Source organism: Balaenoptera borealis (assembly GCF_965194805.1).
Source record: "Balaenoptera borealis genome assembly, chromosome: 11".
Lineage (NCBI taxonomy): Eukaryota > Metazoa > Chordata > Mammalia > Artiodactyla > Balaenopteridae > Balaenoptera > Balaenoptera borealis.
In genome coordinates this window covers 35334899-35356423 of record NC_138868.1, presented here as the reverse complement: position 1 = coordinate 35356423, position 21525 = coordinate 35334899, and the positions used below count along the sequence as shown (strand labels likewise).

Below are 21525 nucleotides of genomic sequence, written 5' to 3'. Positions count from 1 at the left end.
CAGCTACATGTAAAAGAATGAAATTAGAACACTCCCTAACACCATACACAAAAATAAACTCAAAATGGATTAAAGACCTAAATGTAAGGCCAGACACTATCAAACTCTCACAGGAAAACATAGGCAGAACAGTCTATGACATAAATCACAGCAAGATTCTTTTGGACCCATCTTCTAGAGAAATGGAAATAAAAACAAAAATAAACGAATGGGACCTAATGAAACTTAAAAGCTTTTGCACAGTAAAGCAAACCGTAAACAAGATGAAAAGACAACCCTCAGAATGGGAGAAAATAATTGCTAACGAAGCAACTGACAAAGGATTAATCTCCAAAATATACAAACGGCTCATGCAGCTCAATATCAAAAAAATAAACAACGCAATCCAAAAATGAGCAGAAGGGGCTTCCCTGGTGGCGCAGTGGTTGAGAATCTGCCTGCCAATGCAGGGGACACGGGTTCGAGCCCTGGTCTGGGAAGATCCCACATGCCGCGGAGCAACTCGGCCCGTGAGCCACAATTACTGAGCCTGCGCGTCTGGAGCCTGTGCTCGGCAACGAGAGGCCGCGATAGTGAGAGGCCTGTGCACCACGATGAAGAGTGGCCCCCGCACCGCGATGAAGAGTGGCCCCTGCTTGCCACAACTAGAGAAAGCCCTTGCACAGAAACGAAGACCCAACAAAGCCATACATACATACATACATAAAAAGAATGTAAGCAGACAAGAATAGCATTAAAAAAAAAAAATGGATGTTGTAATTCTCTTCAGAGGTGAATTTAGGAATGATTATTTAAAAAAAAAAAAAAAAAAAAAATGAGCAGAAGACCTAAATAGACATTTCTCCAAAGAAGATATACAGATTGCCAACAAACACATGAAAGGATGCTCAACATCACTAATCATTAGAGGAGTGCAAATTAAAACCACAATGAGGTATTACCTAACACAGGTCAGAATGGCCATCGTCAAAAAATCTAGAAGCAACAAATGCTGGAGAGGGTGTGGAGAAAAAGGAACCCTCTTGTACTGTGGGTGGGAATGTAAATTGATACAGCCACTGTGGAGAAGAGTATGGAGGTTTCTTAAAAAACTAAAAATAGAACTACCATACGACCCAGCAATCCCACTACTGGGCCTATACCCTGAGCAAACCATAGTTCAAAAAGAGTCATGTACCACAATGTTCATTGCAGCACTATTTACAATAGCCAGGACATGGAAGCAACCTATGTGCCCATCGACAGATGAATGGATAAAGAAATGTGGCACATATATACAATGGAATATTACTCAGCCATAAAGAGAAACGAAATTGAGTTATTTGTAGTGAGGTGGGTGGACCTAGAGTCTGTCCTACAGAGTGAAGTAAGTCAGAAAGAAAAACACATACCATATATATGGAATCTAAAAAAAAAAAAAAATGGTTCTGAGGAACCTAGGGGCAGGACAGGAATAAAGACACGGACATAGAGAGTGGACTTGAGGACACGGCGTGGGGGAAGGGTAAGCTGAGAAGAAGTGAGAGAGTGGCATTTACATATATACAAATGTAGACTAGATAGCTAGTGGGAAGCAGCTGTATGACACAGGGAGATCAGCTCAGTGCTTTGTGACCAGCTAGAGGGGTGGGATGGGGAGGGTGTGAGGGAGATGCAAGAGGGAAGGGATATGGGGATATATGTGTACGTATGGCTGACTCACTTTGTTATACAGCAGAAACTAATACAACATTGTGGGGCAATTATACTCCAATAAAGATGTTAAAAAAAAAGAGAAATAAAGTTTATGGAACCAAAAAAGTAAAAAAAAAAAAAAAAAGTTATGGTCAGCTTGGGAAGATTCTTTTAACCTCTATTCTCTCCTGCCATACAAATAAACTTTTTTTTTTGAGATTAAAAAAAATAGAAAAAAAAAAAAATGAACAGTGCTAAAATGGCCAAATTCAAAGCAGAAATACTGGAAAGTTCCTGCAAGACAAAAAACAGATGAGATTGAATTGACAAATACACAAAAGCAGACGACACAATGCCCAAACTATATAGCAGAAAAAACTGATAAAAATATGTAAATGATTGCAAAGTAGTTGCAGAGGTGTGATAATCTTGAGTTAATAAATCCTGATATCAAGAAAAGGCCCTATTCAAAACATCAGAGTAATTAATGAAAAGTATTCAAGACAGCTTGGCCAAGTGTCAATTCTACTCCATTTTATCCTTCCTGAACTGTTAGTAGCAGTGGTATTAGACTCTAACTTGAAACCCTGATTATAGTATGAATTCTGGTACAAAGGACTCCCAGAGGAGCTTGGGACAGGAGAAGAAAAATAACTTATATGACCCATTCCTCCTCTCCCCAAGGGAATAACGAGCTCTCATACCCAGGAGGTGAAATACCTGTGACTCCATACAACCCCATCCTCTACATCTTCCCCCAAACAAAAAGGGGAAGGTTCCTTCCATAATCAGAGCCTGTATTGAGGCAAAGCAGACTCTGTTAAATTGTGACTTGAAAAAAATATAGAAAGCATAAAGTTCTGAAATGTGTGTTTCTTTATGCTTACCTTATAGGTTTATTATATTCTCTCACGGTGTCCTTTTGGCATAGAGGATGGGAAGAAAAGGTTTGGGATTGAAAGACTGCTAAATTCTCACACTTATTCATCTGCCTTTCCACTCCATGATGTAAGTATGTGCTTGGTCTTGAAATACTGAGCCCGTTTTCCCTTTCCCACATTCAGAGGCTGCCTTGTTGGGAGAAGGAATCTTCCATTTGCTTCCTGTTTTATGACAGGTTGCTTAATCTCGCTCATGTTGGGAAAATCCCCACAGACTCCCTAGGTCCAAGCTGAGAACTATGCTGAAACACATAGTTAATACCTCTCTACGTTGAGATTTCAGTGGAAATTCATTTAAAAATTATTACATTTGCACATGAATTTTCTTTAGAACCCATATTGAAAATAGCAGTTATATTAAAACAACATTTTAGAACATAACTTTTGGAAATTTCTATCCATCAAATCTTTTCTTATTTATAAAGTTTTTAAGTTGTGAAGGACTTAAATTGCATGCATTCATGTATTCATTCATCAAATGTATAATTGGTTTTAATTATATGTAAAGCATTCTATTAGGTATTACTGGAACACAACCATGAATCCAAGCTCACAGACTAGGAATTTCTGGGAAATAAAGCAGAAGTACAACTTCAAAACAAGCTAAAGACTTCAGTCCATAAGAAAGTTTCAGACAAACAACCGAGATTCTGGAGTAGGATTGAGGCTGGCGGATCATGTACAAAAACATTGAGTTCAACAAAGAAGTGACATTTTATAAGGTGCACCCATTTAACCAAACCTAAAATTTGGCTTGTCAACCGAGATAGCCTAGTTTCTGGGGGTTTCTGAGAGAAACCTTTCCTTTTGGATATTCAGTGTTTAAATTTCATCACCTGTTGTCAGTAGATATTATTTGGCTGAACACATATAAACTAGTTTGGATCATCTCCTGGAACCTTGGTGTCCTTTTTTCCTGTTTAACTCTGCTATACTTATAAAGACTTTTTGATGATGACCTCTTCTCGAGAAACACATTCCTTTGGAATATAAAAGAACGAGGTATTTCTATTTAAACAAGTGGCATCTAAATCATTGCCCTTTTTTTAAATTTTATTTTTAATTTTTAAATTTTTATTTTATTATTTATTTATTGGCTGCATTGGGTCTTCGTTGCTGCGCGTGGGCTTTCTCTAGTTACAGCAAGCAGGGGCTACTCTTCGTTGCAGTGTGTAGGTTTCTCATTGTGGTGGCTTCTTCTTGTGGAGCACGGGTTTCTAGGCACGCAGGCTTCAGTAGTTGCAGTACACAGGCTCAGTAGTTGTGGCTCCCGGGCTCTAGAGTGCAGGCTCAGTAGTTCTGGCACACAGGCTTAGTTGCTCCTCGGCATGTGGGATCTTCCCAGACCACGGATCGAACCCGTGTCCCCTGCATTGGCAGGTGGATTCTTAACCACTGTGCCACCAGGGAAGTCCTGCCCATGTTTTTGAAAATGATGTTGCTGTCATGGGCTTTCCAAAAGCCCAAAGCCAGTCTCTCTCTTTTCCAGCTTTCCTCTGTCAATATTTATTCAACAGTATGTTAACTGTTGACTCTAGGTCTGTTCAACATTGGTTAGTTGATTATCTTTGGTATGTTAGTGGAATTTTCCAAAATGAGTGGCAATTCTCAACACTAGTATCAATTCAGGAGAATTTAACTTGTGTTAGAGAAACTACCCCACCCCGCATTCACACATACACACATTTTTCCCTGGGGCAAAAGAACTTCTAGGGGATTATGGATTCTAAATAATGCCACAGCGTTTGATCAAGTAGAGAGATCTATGGCGGGTTAATAAACACTTTGCTACACATTCTTTGTTAATCATTCTTCGCAAAAGGGCTCATTCTTTTTTTGAAGATTTTGAGGATTTTTTTGTTTGTTTGTTTTTAGGGCATTGATTCTTTTCTTACTCTCACCAGGTCATAAAGCCAAACTGTCCTCAGTCACCAGCAATTTTACTCCATATATCTAGCCTTCCAGCAGAGCCCTCCACGGTCACTAGAAAATCAGTGTTACTGAGCTCTTGCTACAGAGAGCTATCATTTACTATTAATTTTACCTTTTTTCCTTTCTTCTCTCCTGAATACAGGTTTAGGTACTCGATTTTTCTCTTATGTGCTTTAAAGAACCTTTTTTTTTTTTTTAAAGATATGCAAATAGGCAGCTTTTTTCTTTTTTTCTATTTCATTTCTCAAGATTCAGTAGGACAAGCTATAGAAGAAGACAAAATTTGGAATCTGGATGATATAAAATCTTATACCTTGTCATACAGAGATTTTCATATGTGCTTAATTTTAGATTGGGTGTTTGCTCAGTGTTGTCTTCAGTAGTTTACTTGTCTAGGCAAACAGTTAAAGAGAAAATATTGAACAGCTATGTGTAGACAGTGCCCTGCTAGGCCCTAATTAACTTTATATTAATAAGCCTACTCAGTACCTAAAAATGGGGAAGGAACTTACACGTGAAACAATATTGAGGCTTTTAAGTGCTAAAGTCTGTTGTATATTTTAAATTCTTTGGGAAACAGATATCAGTGATGGCCAGTGAAGACAAGACAGGTTGCCTAGAGGAGATTCCAGTCATAGCTGTGTGACTTTGGATCATTCACTTAACTTTGCTTGGGGTTCAGTTTTTCCATATATAAAATAAAAATGTCAGCCTATTTCCAAAGTCCCAGCCAGTGATACAGTTGTGGGAATCCCTGAGCTGTGACTGTTGGAATTTGAGTAGAGATGAAAGGAGGACTCCAGGTCAAAGGAGCAGCTTGAGTAAAGCCAAAGTCTCAGACTTCAACTTGTGTTTTTAGATAGCTGGGTGTGAAAATTTAATAAATAAAGCACTATTATTTTCATTTATTGTAGAGTGTAGCAAATGTACTACACTCTACAATACACTAAATGATTTAGTAACTTACATCAATAGAATATGAAAATCCAAATCGAAAAGTGAAAGAGAACATTTGCCTCATTCACTAGCTTTTTTATAAAAGCAGTGTTCCTTTATCCACCCTTGTCTTTTGCTTTGTCATTCAGTAATTTCTTCTTGCGTGTCTGTAGGGTCAATACTGGAAGCCATCAGAACCTCCTAATCCTGTCAATGAAAGGTACACACTTTGCCAGAACTGGGCTCGGTTTTCCTATTTTTACAAGGAACAGCCTTTTAATTTGATTAGGTAAGTTTCTTACACAGAATAAAACTGATTAAAACTTGATTATGTGGTTTTTATTCACAATGGCATCGTATTCCTTTCTTTTTACTACTATTCTCACCCACTACATTTCCAATCTTCCCAGTTTTGTATCTACGCTACCATTTAGTCATTCATCTGTGAGCAAAATGCTGTTGCCAGAATGGTCTTAACCACAGTGCAGAGATAGCTTGATGGTTCAGAAGTTGGGCCTTAGCATTTAGGTAGATGGGGTTCAAATCCAAGCCCTTTCTCTTAGAAGCATATAAATATGGTCAGGTTATTTAACCTCTATGAGACTCATATCTGTAAAATAGGAACAGCAACAGTACTTTCCTTATGGGGTTATTTGATAGTTAAATGATATATGTATATTTTCTTAGCATGGGGTTAGCACTTAGTGTTTAACACAATTATTTTTTGTTTGTTTGTTTTCCTCTGAGTCTAGGAATTTAGAAGATAGCAGAAAGGTCATGTATGGATGTTTGTGTGTGTGTTGATCTCAGAAAGCTGTGAAGGCAATTGTTCTATTATCTCAATTCTTTAGACAGTTTCATTAGCTATGCAAGAAGACTATGGTTGCAGGTTCTTGCTTTGAACCATGACAATATTACATGCATACAGGATGTTAGGAGACTCCTGCTATGATTTCAATAAAGAAAGCATCAGATTACAGAGCCCTGGTTGCTAGAAGCAGTAGTTTTGCTCAGTGGGGTATGCTTTCACTGCTCTGCTTGCACAGCGTCACAGCCTCCTTTTTGTGAGGCTGACTTTGATGTCTACATCCAAACCAAGTGAAATGTTATTCCAACAGTTTCATTTAAGGCAAATAAGAGGGGAAATTTTTAAGAATAAATAGAAGGCAACTAGCATATAAACTGTGGTTTCCGTAAATCTTTATATGAACTCTTGATTGGATGGATATTTTAATTGTTCTGATTAATGGCCATTTAATTTTTTTAATTATAAAAGTAGGACATGTATCTAAAAAATTCCAAGCAATAAAGAGATGGGCAAAGTTTTAAGTAAAATTACACCTCCATTGAATTCCACAGAAGTAACTATGGCTATTCGGTAATAGCCATTCAGTCTTATTTGTATGTGCATGCGTAGTAAAATACATACACTTTTTCTTTTTTCCTGGAGCAATGGAATCTTTGTTTACTTTTTTGCTAAGATCTTCTTTTATCACTAAATAGTATATTATTGGCATACTTCCCTTTGAGTACACACAGATCTATCTTGTGCTTTTTAACAGAACACAGGGTACCATATTATAAATTTTGCATAACTTATTTGTCTATTCTTCTACTGAAAAAGATTAGGCTGTTTCAAATTTTTCACTATTACAATTAGTGCCCTTGGAGAATATTTTCATGGTATGTTTTCAAAAAAGCAAAGTTGTCAGAATGAGGTTTACATATTTTACATTGTTCAAAATATATTGAGAGTATTTAGCTGTCTACAGATGTTTCTGCTGTAAATATTCCCCAAAGGTTTGTACTTATAACCCTTGATATAGACAAATGCATTACATCTCAGGTCAGTACCGTGTTAACACTTGCTGATTTTCTTTTACAACAAAGTGGAAGCTCAGATTTTTTCATCAGATCGCAGTATCTAGCTTAAATTTAATAACATTTTAAAGCTTTTCATCCTATTATTATAACTTTTCATTTATAGCAAATTATACTGCTTTTCCATTTTAGTAATGAAATAATTTTTTAAATAAATTAAAAATTTTGACACAATTTAATGTAAAGAATTGATAGCTAGGTGTAAAGTTTTTAACTAGGTAATCGAAAAGACAAGAAAGGAAACACTATATTATCGCAGAGGGAGAAACTGCAGAAAACAGCTCTTATTCCTAAGGTTTCTTCTCAGTGATTATGTAGGATAATATCCTTATTCTTAGTAATAGACAATAAAGTATTTAAGGGTAAAGGACCATGATGTACATATTCAACCAACTTACTTGCAAGTGGTTCAGAAAAAGGCATATATATATGGGGAAATATAATATATGAAGTGAGATAAAATGCAAATGGAACAATATTTTTACAATAAAAGAATTAAAGGATATATGGGTATTATTTGAATTATTCTTGTAACTTTATTATATATTTGAAATTATTCCAAAGAAAAATCTTTAATAAAAGGAGAGTCCAGAAATAGATCCACATATATATAGTCAATTGATTTTCAACAAAGGTGCCTGGTCATTCATTGGGGAAAGGATAGTCCTTTCAACATATGATGCTAGAACAAGTGGCTATCTACATGAAAAATGTGAATCTTACTTCTTTCCTGTACAAAAATTTAAACTAACTTGAAATGGATGAGAGAACTAATTGTAAGCATTACAACTATAAAACTTCTAGGAGAACATATAGGAGAAAATTGTATGTGGTTTGGAGTTAGGCATGGACTTTTCAGATCAAACGCAAAAAGCACAATTTAAAAAAATGTATAAATTTAACTTCATTAAAATTAAAAATGTATGCTCTTTAAAAGACAGTTACAAAAATAAAAAGGCAAAACACAGACTGGAGAAAATACTTGCAACACACATATCAGTAAAGGACTTTTATCCAGAATATTTAAGGAACTTTTGCAACTCAATAATAAGACAAAATTTAAGAGACAAAAGATAAAAGATTCATCACCAAAGGAATATATTTATGGATTGCCAATAAGTACATCAAAAGATGTACAACATCTTTATTCACTAAGGGGATAAAAATTAAAATGTCATTAAGATACCACCACACACACACTAGTATAGCTAAAATCTAAAAGATTGGCAGCAATAAGTGCTATCAGGGATGTGGAACAACTTGAAATCTCAAACGCTGGTGGTGGAAAGGCGAAATGGTATAGCAACTTTAAAGAAACAACTTTGACAGTTTCTTATAAAGTTAAATATGCACTTTCTATTCTACTTGTCCCAAAACTATTATTAAAATGTTTATCACTGCCTCAGTGATTTGAGGTACCACCTTTATCATATACTCGATTTCTATATGCAGTTGAGTTGCTTTCTGGATGTTCTGTCTATTCTGTTGATCTAGCTAACTATCCATGCAGGCTGTTTATTTAATTTAATTTTTATTTTATATTAGAGTATAGTTGATTTGCAATGTTGTGTTAGTTTCAGGCATGCAGCAAAGTGATTCAGAAGGCTCTTTTAATTGTAGTGGCTTACCTCTAGTATGTTTTAATATCTAGTTGGGCTAATACCTCACCATAGCTCTTACTCTCAGTGTTTCCTTTTACATTCTACATGTTTATTTTTCCATATAAACTTTAGTATCAACTTGTCTAGCTTGTTACTAAAAAAGATGGTTGGTATTTTTATGGGGTCAAATTAAGTTTATAAATTAACTTAGGTAGGCTGGTATTTTGATGATGAGACATTCTAATCAAGGAAAAGTTGTCAAGGGAAAGGTATGTCTTAGTTTAAGTGTACTTTGGGGATTTTCAGGAGTGTTATAGAGTTATAAAACTTTCTTAAGTTTAATCCTAAGTATTTTATATTTTTGTTGCTATTATAAATTATGTATTTACTTACATGTTATATGTTATTGTCTTCTGAGTGTTAGTTTTATATTCTAATGCCTTGATGAATTCTTTATTGAATTAGTTTTATTGATTCATTAAGGCTATCCAGGTATATTATCATGTAATCTTTAAATAGAAATATTTTACTTTTCTTTACCAATTCTTATGTCTATAATTATTTTCTTTTATTCAATTCATTGGCTGATAATTACAGAACAATGTTGAATAATAGTTGGTGTCTTTGCCTTGTTCCTGATCTTATTGGAAATGCCTCTGGTGTGTCCTCATTTAGTAGGAAATTCTTTTGCCTTTGTACATTACTTTATCATCTTGACTGGGGCCTTGGAGAGTTTTGTTTGCTTGTTTGTTTTAAAGTCTGATTGTTTCAACACATTATGTCTTGGAATTGGTTGTTCTAAGTCAGTTTTCCCTGTTCCTGGTGGATTCTTTAAATATGTATTTTTTATTTTGTTTGTTTGTTTGTTTTTCTGGAAAGTGTTCTTGGGTTATAGTTTTAAAATATAATTATTTTCCAGTGCTTTGATTATTTTCTTTGGACTCCAGTTATCTGTATGTTAGGTCTTTTTTGCCTGTCTTCATATCAAACAATTTTCCTGAGACCCTTTTTACTTCTCTATGTCATTTTCATTCTTTTGATAGGTATCCTGTTTTTTGTATCATCTTTTATTAGATTTTCACTTGGTGTCCATTTATTCTCTCTTGAATACCTCATAATTTCATCGTCAGTTCTGACATGATCTTATAGCGTTCTTCTCTTTCCTCTGTTTTTTGGTTTCTTTCATCTCTTGTTTTATTTATTCCTGTTTTTTCCCACTTCTCTTCTTATTTTTATATTTCTGATATTTTCTTGCATTTGCAGTTATTTATTTGAGAACATTTAATTCAGTTTGTACTGCTTTTTTACAGTATTCCTCATGTTCTTTGGGGAGAATTTTCATTAGCTGAAGCTCTTTGTTTCACATTTTCAGTTTTTTTTAAACATAATTTTGTATAGTATGCTCTGCTTTTTTCTGTTTGTGTTTAATTCATGGAGTTTCTAGCATTAGAGTACACTCTTCTGTTAGTTTTTTTCCCTATTCCATGCAGTTTCTTTCATGGATGATATCCTGTGCTTGTCATATGCTTTTTCTTTCATTTCTATAGAATCCTAACTCTCTCTCTTTTCTGCCACTTTTAAGAAGTACCACCCTTTATATCTGATTCTTCCCCAGAAACATTGCTTTTCTGAGGCTGCCACTTCTAGGCTTACTCATTTTCAGATCCCTTTCTTTTAGTTAGTACTACGAATTACCAAGTCCCAACATGTGTTCAGTATTATGGCATTTAGTTAGACTTTTTCCCAGGGATTATTTTGTCTGTGTTTGTCTAATGTCCCCACCCTACTTTACATGTTTTCCCTAGAATTTCTTAAGCATCTTCTTCACTGCTCTCTGTACCTCAGGTATGGCAGCTGGTAATAGGTACTCAGTTGGAACTGGGTTTATTTATTTACTTACAGGTAATTTGAAGATCATGGTGTTCTCTGTCATGATGCTTGAAGGCCTGTATCAGGTGTGCTTTTATTTCCTCTCCTTGTTGATTTTATGGTTTTACGAAAGATTTTTATGGGAAGACTTGATAAAAATAAAAATATCCTTAAAAGTAGAAAGGAATTGTCTATAGATGCATAATTACAATGCCCACATTCCTTTAATGAGCATTTATTTAGCATCACTAGATATCAGCAAGAGGCTAGAGCTATAAAGGTAGTCAGAACGTGGTTTCCTAACACAAAGATATTTGCAGGAAGACACACAAATGCATAATAATTACAGCAGAGTGATACTCATGAAAGAACAGAGCACAGAGGAAAGAGCACCTACCTTTATGACAACCTCAGGGAAAGTTTCACAGTGCTTATTCTTGAGTGTGTCTTGAGAGAAGTAGCAGGTTGCTAGGTAAACAAGTTAGGTAAGAATATCCCAGATAGAGAGAACAAGTACAGAGCACTGGGCTAAAGAAGAGCATTGTGCATTTAGTTCTTCATTTAGGAAGTGTGGCTGGTAAGATTTGAATGTTTATCAGTAAAAAATCATGAAGAACACTGCTAAGATGAAAGGACAAAACCTTTGAAGGAGGAAACGGTCATTGTTTAATCTTGTGCTTTAGAAACATTACTCTCTTGGCAACAGGACAGATAGTAGAAGGATGCAAGACCGAAGTCAGGGAAGTAAGGAGGCTGTTAAAATTTTCCAGTAATAGATATTGAAGGTCATATCCAAGGCACTGGTAAAAGGAAAGAGGAGACTATGAATTAGAAAAAGGCTTTTACGGGACTTCCCTGGTGGTCCCAATGGTTAAGACTCTGCGCTTCCAGTGCAGGGGGTGCAGGTTCAATCCCTGGTCGAGGAACTAAGATCCCACATGCCTTGTGACACAGCCAAAAAAAAAAAAAAAAAAAAAGAAAGAAAGAAAGAAAGAAAAAAAGGAAAAAGACTTTTATGACAGAATTTATTGGACCTAGTGGATTGGATATAGAGAGTTAAAAAAAAAAAAAAGGATGACTAGGGGTGCCTAGAAAGAGATTTAGAATATAGGATTTGAATTCCTAGATTTCACATATTTCATGTTATCTCTACACCAAACTTAAGTTCCATGTCCAAATATTTGTAAATATTTTTACTGCCTTTTGGGTACTGATCATTTTGTCATATTAGATTATATTTTTTCAGGGAGAACCGGGAATACCAAGGTTACCATATTTGGTTTATTAGTCTTCAATTTTATATGCCTTCTGATCCCATTTTTTCTTTCCAACTTAAGAGCTCCAAATAATTTTTCTTTTGATATCATCTATTGGGATGGCTTAATGCTTATAAATAAAATTGATATACTGCTATATAGCAAATAGGTTAGAACAAATATGTTTACAGTGACTATAATGGTGCTATTAAAAACCTAGATAGTGTAATCGCTAAGCTAAGTTTCTCAGATGTCCATGAATTCATGATAAAAATGAATCTCTTTAGACGAAATGTTTTTGCGTTTTGTTCATTCATTCCTCAAGCCTGTATTTATTTCAATTCCATCATCATTGTTTTGATTATTTGCTATGTCTCAGACTAAGTACTAAGTCCTGGGAATACAAAATTAGACCAAGGCCTTCTCACAAGATCTCACAACCAAGACTATTGAATGTCTTCTACCTATGAGATGCCCTGTTAAATGTTATGGGGCCATAGATGAGTGCAAAATCTAGCAAGTAAAATGGACAGGTTAAGAAATACCATAAGTGTAAATAAAAGGCAAATTTTTCTAAAAAATTAATACTCGAAGTATTTATTCTCTTTATGTTTGATACTTTACATAGTATCTCATATTATTGGCTTTTTCTCATTTTCTTTGTTTTGAATAATAAGAATTTAACATCTTAAACGTTATTTCAATAATATGTAAATAATATATACATATTTACCATAATACAAATCTAAGACATGTCTCTTGCTTTTTGGATTTTTAAGAGATGGTTTAGTTGTTAATCTATTATTAAGCTCCCCAAATCCAAAGTTTAGTAAAATTATTTCTATAATTCCATATATAACAAATGTTCATTTGAGCATTTCTCTTTTTGAGAATCTTTTAAATACTAATTAAAGGTCTGGAGTTCTTGAGGACTTTTTTTTAATTCTCAAGGAATAAGATTCTTGAAATTTGAAAGGAAGAAAAATGTAGTTCTTTGAAATATCCAGTTTCTTTATGAATTCCCAAATAATTTTTTGGTTAAGTGTATAGCAGTAATATTGATGTTTTACCTTAAAAATTATTGATTCTATAATTTTTAAAACATCAAATGGAAATACACACGGTGAATAGTAAATGTTCCCAAATTAAATATTTTTATTCGTTTTTTTAGATTTTGATGTTATGCAGTATTATAATAATTGCTATGTTTTTCAGCAAAAACGAAAAAAAGAGAAAAAGCAAGTTTGCTCATCCTGTGTGAGTGAACCTAAGGAAGTTGTAAATGGTAAATTAACAAGGGAATACAATGGAATTATAATTTAATTTCAAGTTTATAGTAATTTGAAAAGCAGAACAAGGGAAAACAACAATGTAAAAATGTTTATTATCACTGAAAATAATGAAAAAATGAAAGAATGAAAGATGGTACAAGCAGAAAGATGCCTGTTTCATTAGAAAAGATTAGAAACTTTGAAAACTGAAGAATGGGAGATTCAATAAAATTAATATTGAGTGAAAAAAAACTTAAAAACCTACTTATTGGGAAATTATGTTAAGTAAGTTTATGTTATGTAAAATTTAAACCCTTTATGTTTAGATTTGCCTGTTTTTTGAGCATGTGTGGAAATTACAATTTAATAAAAGGTGCTATAATAGATTTATATATATCATGCTATTAGAGCCCAAAAGGGATACATCTCTCTGTCTAGGAAACTGTGGAAAGACTTCATGGATTTAGTGAGCTGAGCTCTACGTGAATAAGGGAGAAGATTAACCTATTTTGTATTGTTTTTTAAAAAACCTGGTTTTATGAGGCAGAGAAAACCTTGTTCTCTGGTTCTTTGAGAGATTCCTTAAGGAGAGAGTCGGTTTAAAAAACAACAGAAAAAAACCCCTAAAAAGTGGCTATAAGACTTGAACATTTATGCCAACTAATGCTGTCACTTTTTAACTCTTTGTAAAGCAAGTGCTGAACTGTATATTTTATGGAACTTTATTAAACACTCATTTTTGATTCCTTGGTTTGCACCCTGTCTTACAATTCTATAAGCATCCATCAGCGGTCCAAATTCAGAGGAAGATGGAAGTTCATACATACAACCAACCACTCTCATCTGTTGTGATCTGAGTACATTCTTCAATTTTAGAGAGAGATAAAGCAAAAGTCCATGCACAGATTGTGGATGTGATTTTGATTTGTTAATTGCTAGATGAATGTTCTGCACTTTATTTCAAAACATTTAAACTCTCTTTAAAATTTAAAAGCTTTTCAAATTACCTGATTATTTCAAAAGTAAATCTTAACTTCCACTCAGTTGGCTTCTTACTTACATGTGTTGTCTCTTTTAATCCTTACACTAATTCTATGGATAAGCATTATCGGGCATTTTATGATGTGGAAACTAAAGTTTAGAAAGTTTAGTAACTTTATCAAAATTACACAGCTGGAAAGCAATGGAGCCAAAATTAGAATTCAAGTTTGTCTGAATACAAAACCAAGACTCTCAGAACTGTATCATTCTTACAACCTCTGATTCTCTTTTTACCCTCTTTCATAGGGATTATTACGGAGAAAAAATTGGCATCTATTTTGTCTTTCTCGGATTTTACACAGAAATGCTGTTTTTTGCAGCTATAGTTGGCTTAGCTTGTTTTATTTACGGCTTATTATCGATGCATGATAACTCAAGCAGGTGAGTGCAACTGAGTTGCCCAAATAGAGAATCTTATGCTAACTGAAACTGTTGCTATTATTTTTCTGGAATTTGTGTCAGAATGTTTCCTATGGCAGCAGATAATTGATATTTCTGAAAAAGACCCAAACATAGCAGCTAGCCCTCACCTGGTGCTTTATGGAAAATTTGTTTTTAATGATGGGCTCTAAAGATTCTGTTCCTCAAAGCATGATTTGATCTACAAAAATGGCTAGTTCATTTCCCCTTGTGCCATATGTAAGAAGCTGTATAAAGTTGTTCCAATAAGAACAGCTTTGGACTTTCACCCAAACATGTCACTTTTAAAATAACTTTGCTCTTGGGAATTCTCTGGCAGTCCAGTGGTTAGGACTCCCCACTTCCACTTCTGGTGGCATGGGTTCAATCCCTGGTCGGGGAACTAAGATCCCACATGCCATGCCGTGTGGACAAAACAAAACAAAACAAAAACTTTCCTTTTCCCTCTGCAGCACTGAGATCTGTGACCCTGAGATTGGGGGTCAGATTATCATGTGCCCACTCTGTGATGTAATGTGTGACTATTGGAGACTAAATTCTACGTGTTTGGCTTCAAAGGTACGTATGTATTGTGGTATGTTGAAAAGACTTGCAATTTCCCTCCCTCATTTGATACTAAGTAGTCTTTGTGATGTTGTTATTGTTTTACAGTTCTCCCATTTATTTGACAATGAGTCAACAGTGTTCTTTGCAATATTCATGGGAATTTGGGGTGAGTAAATAGTTACATAAAAACAGCTTTCTCCATGTTATCTGTTTTATGGCCATTCATATAACATATACAGTTGGCATACCTTATAAACCAAAGGTGATTTTACATCTTTATGTCTTTGCTAGCATCAGTACACTAATGGAGTCCACACCAATGGTCATTTGTCTTGATCCTTGGTCCAGAAAGGTCTCCATTAATCATCTGCTCACTTCTCTGAAAAACACTATAATTTTTGAAACTTCATATGTATTCAGATTATACTCTCTCAACACTGTAGTAAAAACAGGCTCAATAAGTGCTTAATTCAGGAGAAATAAACATAAGTATTTGGTGGCTGGAAGATATTGAGTCATGGATACAAACTGGAACAAGACTCAAAAATTGTTGAGGGCTAATACATCAACATTTGAATTTAAATTTCCTGTGTCAAATTCTAGTTCCAGCTTCCAGTTCCATTTGGTAAAAATCTCCCATGTAAGGTGGAATTTCCCTTAATTTTGGAAATGTCCCAGTATCTCTTCTCTTTTGTATCACGTGGGAAGTAGAAGTGCCATGAAGTTATTCCCGCCATCAGTGAGGAAAGTATTTTCTGTAAGAGTAACTTGGCAAGAAGAGGCCTAAAGACTTCTAAAACATGTCTAAAAATTTGGGGGACTCTGGGAAAAGATAGACTTTTTTCTCTCCAATTTAACAAAAAAAGTCTAACAAGCGCAAGTGTGTGCATTTAAAAACTGGCCAAGGAGGGACTTCCCTGGTGGCACAGTGGTTAAGAATCCAGCTGCCAATGCAGGGGTCACGGGTTTGAGCCCTGGTCCAGGAAGATCCCACATGCCGCGGAGCAACTAAGCCTGTGCGCCACAGCTACTGAGCCTGCGCTCTAGAGCCCGCGAGCCCGTGTGCCACAACTACTGAAGCCTGTGCGCCTAGAGCCCATGCTCCGCAGCAAGAGAAGCCACCACAATGAGAAGCCCACGCACCACAATGAAGAGTAGCCCCCGCTCACCGCAACTAGAGAAAGCCCGCGCGCAACAAAAAAGACCCAACACAACCAATAATTAATTAATTAGTTAATTAAAAAAAAGAAAACAACTGGCCGGGGAGCAAGGTAGCTTGATTCAGGCGATAGGACACCAACATTTGTAGGGATGTGTACCTGAAGCAGAGGTTCTTATGGGTTTCTGTTACTTCTGCTTGACTGCTATGGTCTGAAGAGAAAAGGCCAGATTCAAAGAGAGAACGGGGGACAGAGAAGTCTTACCCACAATTCTCCAGCAACCTCCTCTGTTTAAGTTAGTATATGGACATCTCTTCATCATGTGGCTACCAAACCCTGCCTCTGTCATTTTTTGGAATTAGAAATGGATGATAGGTACACAAATTACAACAAATGTAGTAGTTTTCAATTCTTTCCATTGACAGAGATTGTACACCAACACTAACCTTATATGTCGTAACAAATAGAGGAGCAATTATGCATGGAACACCCAGCAGCTGCAGTGAACATGGGGGTAAAGATATTACTTCAAGATAATGATTTTGTTTCCTTTGGATATATACCTAAAAGTGGAATTGCTTCATCCTATTATATTTATATTTGTAATTTCTCAAGGAACCTTCATATTGCTTTCCATAACAGCTACATCAATTTACATTCCCACCAAAAGTGCATGAGGGTTCCCTTTTTTTTCAGTTTTGTTCTTTTGCAAACGAATATCCAATTTTCCCAAAACCATTTATAGAAGAAACTATTCTTTCTCCATTGAGTATTCTTGGCTCCTTTGTCAAATATTAACTGACCATAATACGTGGGATTATTTTCTGAGCTCTTGATTGTGTTCCATAGGTCCGTGTGTTTCTCTTTATGCCATGCCAAAAGTACCATGCTATTTTGATTACTATAACTTTGTAATATAGTTTGAGATCAGAAATATGATGCCTACTGCTTTGTTCTTCTTTCTCAAGATTGCTTTGGCTATTTGGAGTCTTTTGTGGCCCCATACAAATTTTAGGATTGTTTTCTCTATTTCTGTGAAAAATAGCATTGGAATTTTGATAGGGATTGCATTAAATCTGGAGATTGCTTGGGTAGTATGGACATTTTTATATTAATTTCTCCAATCCATGAACATGGGCTATCTTTCCATTTATTTGTGTCTTCTTCAATTTCTTTCATCAGTGTCTAGTAGTATACAGTGTACATATCTTTCATTTCCTTGGTTAAATTTTTTCCTGGGTATTTTGTTCTTTTTGATGTTATTGTAAATGGGATTATTTTCTTAATTTCTCTTTCTGTTAGTACGTGGGTAGTATATAGAAACACAATGAGTTTTTATATATTTATTTTTATTCTGGAACTTGACTAAATTTATTTATTAGTTCTAACAGTTTTTTGGTGGAGTCTTCAGGATGTTTTTTATAATTTAATGTTATTTGCAAACAGAGACAGTTTTACTTCTTTCCTTCTTTCTTTCTAATTTATATGTCTTTTATTTATTTATTTATTTTTGACTAATTGCTCTGGCTAGGACGTCCAGTACTCTATTGAATATAAGAGGCAAGAATAGGCATTCTTGTCTTGTCCCTGATCATAGAGAAAAAGCTTTCAGCTTTTCACCATTGACTATGATGGTAGCTGTGGGCTTGTCATGTATAGCCCTTATTATATTGAGGTACATTCCATTTATACCTATATTTTTGAGAGTTTTTATCCTGATGGATGTTCAATTCTGTTAAATGCTTTTTCTGCATCTGTTGAGATGATTTTTTTTTATCATTTATTTTGTTAATGTCATATACCATGTTGATTGATTTGTGGATGTTGAACTATCCTTGTATCCCTGGAGTAAATCCCACTTGATCATTGTGTATAATTCTTTTAATATATTGCTGAATTTGATTTGGTACTCTTTTGTTTGTGTTCGTTGCATCTATGTTCATCAAGTATAATTTCTTTACTTGTAGTGTCTTTGTCTGACTTTGGTGTCAGGATAATGATGGCCTCATAAAATGAGTTTGGAAGTTTTCTTTCCTCTTCTAGTCTTTTGAAGAGTTTGAGAAGGATTAATTCTTCTTTACATGTATGATAGAATTCACCAGTAAAGCTATCTGATCTGGACTTTTGTTGGTGGGGGCGTTTTTGATTACTGATTCAATATCCTTACTGGTAATTGGTCTGTTAAGATTTTCTATTTCTTCATGATTCAGTTTCGGTAGGTTGTATGTTTCTAAGACTTTATCCATTTCTTCTAGGTTATCCACTGTGTTGGCACATAATTGTTCATAGTAGTCTCATGATCCTTTGTATTTCTGTGGTATCAGTTGTCATGTCTCTTATTTAGTTTCTAATTTTATTTATTTGAGCCTTATCTTTTTTTTCTTGGTAATTATGGCTAAAGGTTTTCTATTGTTTATCTTTTCAAAATAAAACAGTTTCATTGATCTTTTCTCTTGTCTTTTTGTCTCTTATTTATTTACCCTCTGATCTTTGTTATTTCCTTCCTTCTACTACCTTTGGCTTACTTTGCTCTTCTTTTTCTGGTTCCTTAATGTCTAAAGTTAGGTTGTTTATTTTAACTTTGTCTTGGTTCTTAATGTGGGCATTTATCACTATGAACTTCCTTCCTAGAACTGCTTCTGTTGCATCCTGTAAGTTTTGGTATAGTGTATTTCCAGTTTCATTTGTCTCAAGATATTGTTTGATTTCTCTGTTGATTTTTCTAAGTTTGTTCAGTAGCATGTCCTTTATTCTCCACATATTTATGAATTTTCCAGTTTTAACTTTTCCTGTAATTCTAGTTTCATACCACTGTGGTCAGAAAAGATGCTTGACATGATTTCAAACTTTTGAAATTTATTGACTTGTTTTGTGGTGCTAATATATGACCTTTCCTGGAAAACATTCCATGTGCACTTAGAAGAATGTGTATTCTGCTGCTGTTAGATGGAAAGTGCTGTCAATGCCTGTTAAGTCCCTCTGGTCTAACGTGTAGTTTAAGTCCAATGATTCCTTATTGATTTTCTGTCAGGATGATCTATCCATTGTTGAAAATTGGGTGTTGAATTTCCCTACTGTTATTATATTGCTGACAATTTCTGTCTTCAGGTCTGTTAACATTTGCTGTATATATTTTAGGTGCTCCTCTATTGGGTGCATAAGTATTTATAAGTGTTATACCTTCTTGTTTGATGGATCTCTCTATCATTATACAAAGATCTTCTTTTTCCCTTATTGTGATCTTTGTCTTAAAGTCTATTTTGTCTTATATAAGTATAGTTAATCTTGCTTTCTTTTGGTTTCAGCTTGTATGGAATATCTTTTTCCATCCTTTCACTTTTTTTTTTTTTTTTAATTATTTATTTATTTATTTATTTATTTTTGGCTGTGTTGGGTCTTCGTTTCTGTGCGAGGGCTTTCTCTAGTTGCGGCGAGGGGGGGGGCCACTCTTCATCGCGGTGCGCGGGCCTCTCACTATCGCGGCCTCTCCTGTTGCGGAGCACAGGCTCCAGACGGCGCAGGCTCAGTAATTGTGGCTCACGGGCCTAGTTGCTCCGCGGCATGTGGGATCTTCCCAGACCAGGGCTCGAACCCGTGTCCCCTGCATTGGCAGGCAGACTCTCAACCACTGCGCCACCAGGGAAGCCCTCACTTTTAATATATATGTGTCCTTACAGCTGAAGTGAGTTTCTTGTAGGCAGCACATAGCTGAGTTTTGTTTTTTTTCCATTCAACCGCTCTGTGACTTTTGGTTGGAGAATTTAGTTAATTACATTAAAGTAATTATTGATGGATATGGACTTACTATTGCCATTTCGTTAATTGTTTTGTAATTCATTTGTTCCTTTCTTCCACTCTTGCCTTCTTCTTTTGGGGTATGATAATTTTCTGTAATGGTATGCTTAGATTCCTTTATCTTTATCTTTTGCATGTCTTTTATAGGTTTTTGCTCTGTGATTACAGTGAGGCTTTTATAAAACATCTTATAGTTATAACATTCTATTGCAAGCAAAGCAAATTAATTCCAAATGCATACTAACGCTCTATATTTTTACTTTCCTTCCCATGTTTTATGTTTTTGATGTCACAGTTTATATCTTCTTAGCTTGTGTATCCTTTAACCAATTATTATAGTTATACAATTTTATTGCAGTTACAGTTATTTTTACTACTTTTGTCTTTTAACATTCATAGTAAATTTACAAGTGAATTACCTACCACCATTATAACATGAGTATTTTAAATTTAACTATACATTTACCTATACTAGTGAGATTTGTACTTTTATATGTTTCCATTTCAGTTTAAAGAGGTCCCTTTAACATTTCTTGAAAAGCCATTCTAGTTGTGATAAACTCTTTCCACTTTTACTTGTCTGGAAAACTTTCCAGGTAGAGTATTCTTGGTCCTCAAATTTTTTTCAGTACTTTGACTATATGCTACTCCCTTCTGGCCTGCAGTTTCTGCTGAAACATCTGTGATAGTCTTATGAGGTTTCCCTTATACATAAGTTGTTTTTCTCTTCTTGCTTATAAGATTCTCTCTTTGTCTTTAACTCTTGACCTTTTAAATATAATGTGTCTCAGTGTGGTTCTCTTTGCTTTCATCTTTTTTGGAACTCAGCAGGTTTCCTAGATATGATATTTGTTTTTTTCCCCATGTTAGAGAAGTTTTTACCCATTATTTGAATATGCTGTCTCTCTCTCTCTCTCTTCTCCTTCTAGGACCCCCTATAATGCAAGTGTTGGTCTGCTTGATATTGTCCCATAACTCTCTTAAGCTGACTTCACTTTTTTTCACTCATTTTTCATTTTCATTTCATTCATTTTTTCTCCTCTGACTGAATGAATTCCACTTCCCTTTCTTGGGGTTTACTGATCCTTTCTTCATTTGATGTAGTATGCTGCTGAACCCTTCTATTGAATTTTACAATAAAATTATTGTATTCTTCAGCTCTATGATCTCTGTTTATTACTTTCTTATATTTTCTGTCTCTT

At 34.9% G+C, this 21525-nt stretch overlaps 1 protein-coding gene and 1 long non-coding RNA gene across 12 annotated transcripts in view; one reads left to right on the top strand and one right to left on the bottom strand.

The window, feature by feature from the left end:
• LOC309606032 overlaps positions 1–21525 on the bottom strand; it is a 1194635-nt gene that overhangs the window by 507832 nt on the left and 665278 nt on the right. The window lies entirely within an intron of this gene.
• The window catches only part of ANO5 (anoctamin 5), a 100484-nt gene that overhangs the window by 51547 nt on the left and 27412 nt on the right, over positions 1–21525 (top strand). For all 11 annotated transcript variants that reach the window (XM_082342419.1, XM_082342415.1, XM_082342418.1 and 8 more), the window contains 5 exons: positions 2569–2682; positions 5657–5772; positions 14649–14783; positions 15275–15380; positions 15474–15534. In XM_082342419.1, the coding sequence (XP_082198545.1) occupies positions 2569–2682; positions 5657–5772; positions 14649–14783; positions 15275–15380; positions 15474–15534 (532 nt within the window). The remainder of the gene's footprint in view (positions 1–2568; positions 2683–5656; positions 5773–14648; positions 14784–15274; positions 15381–15473; positions 15535–21525) is intronic.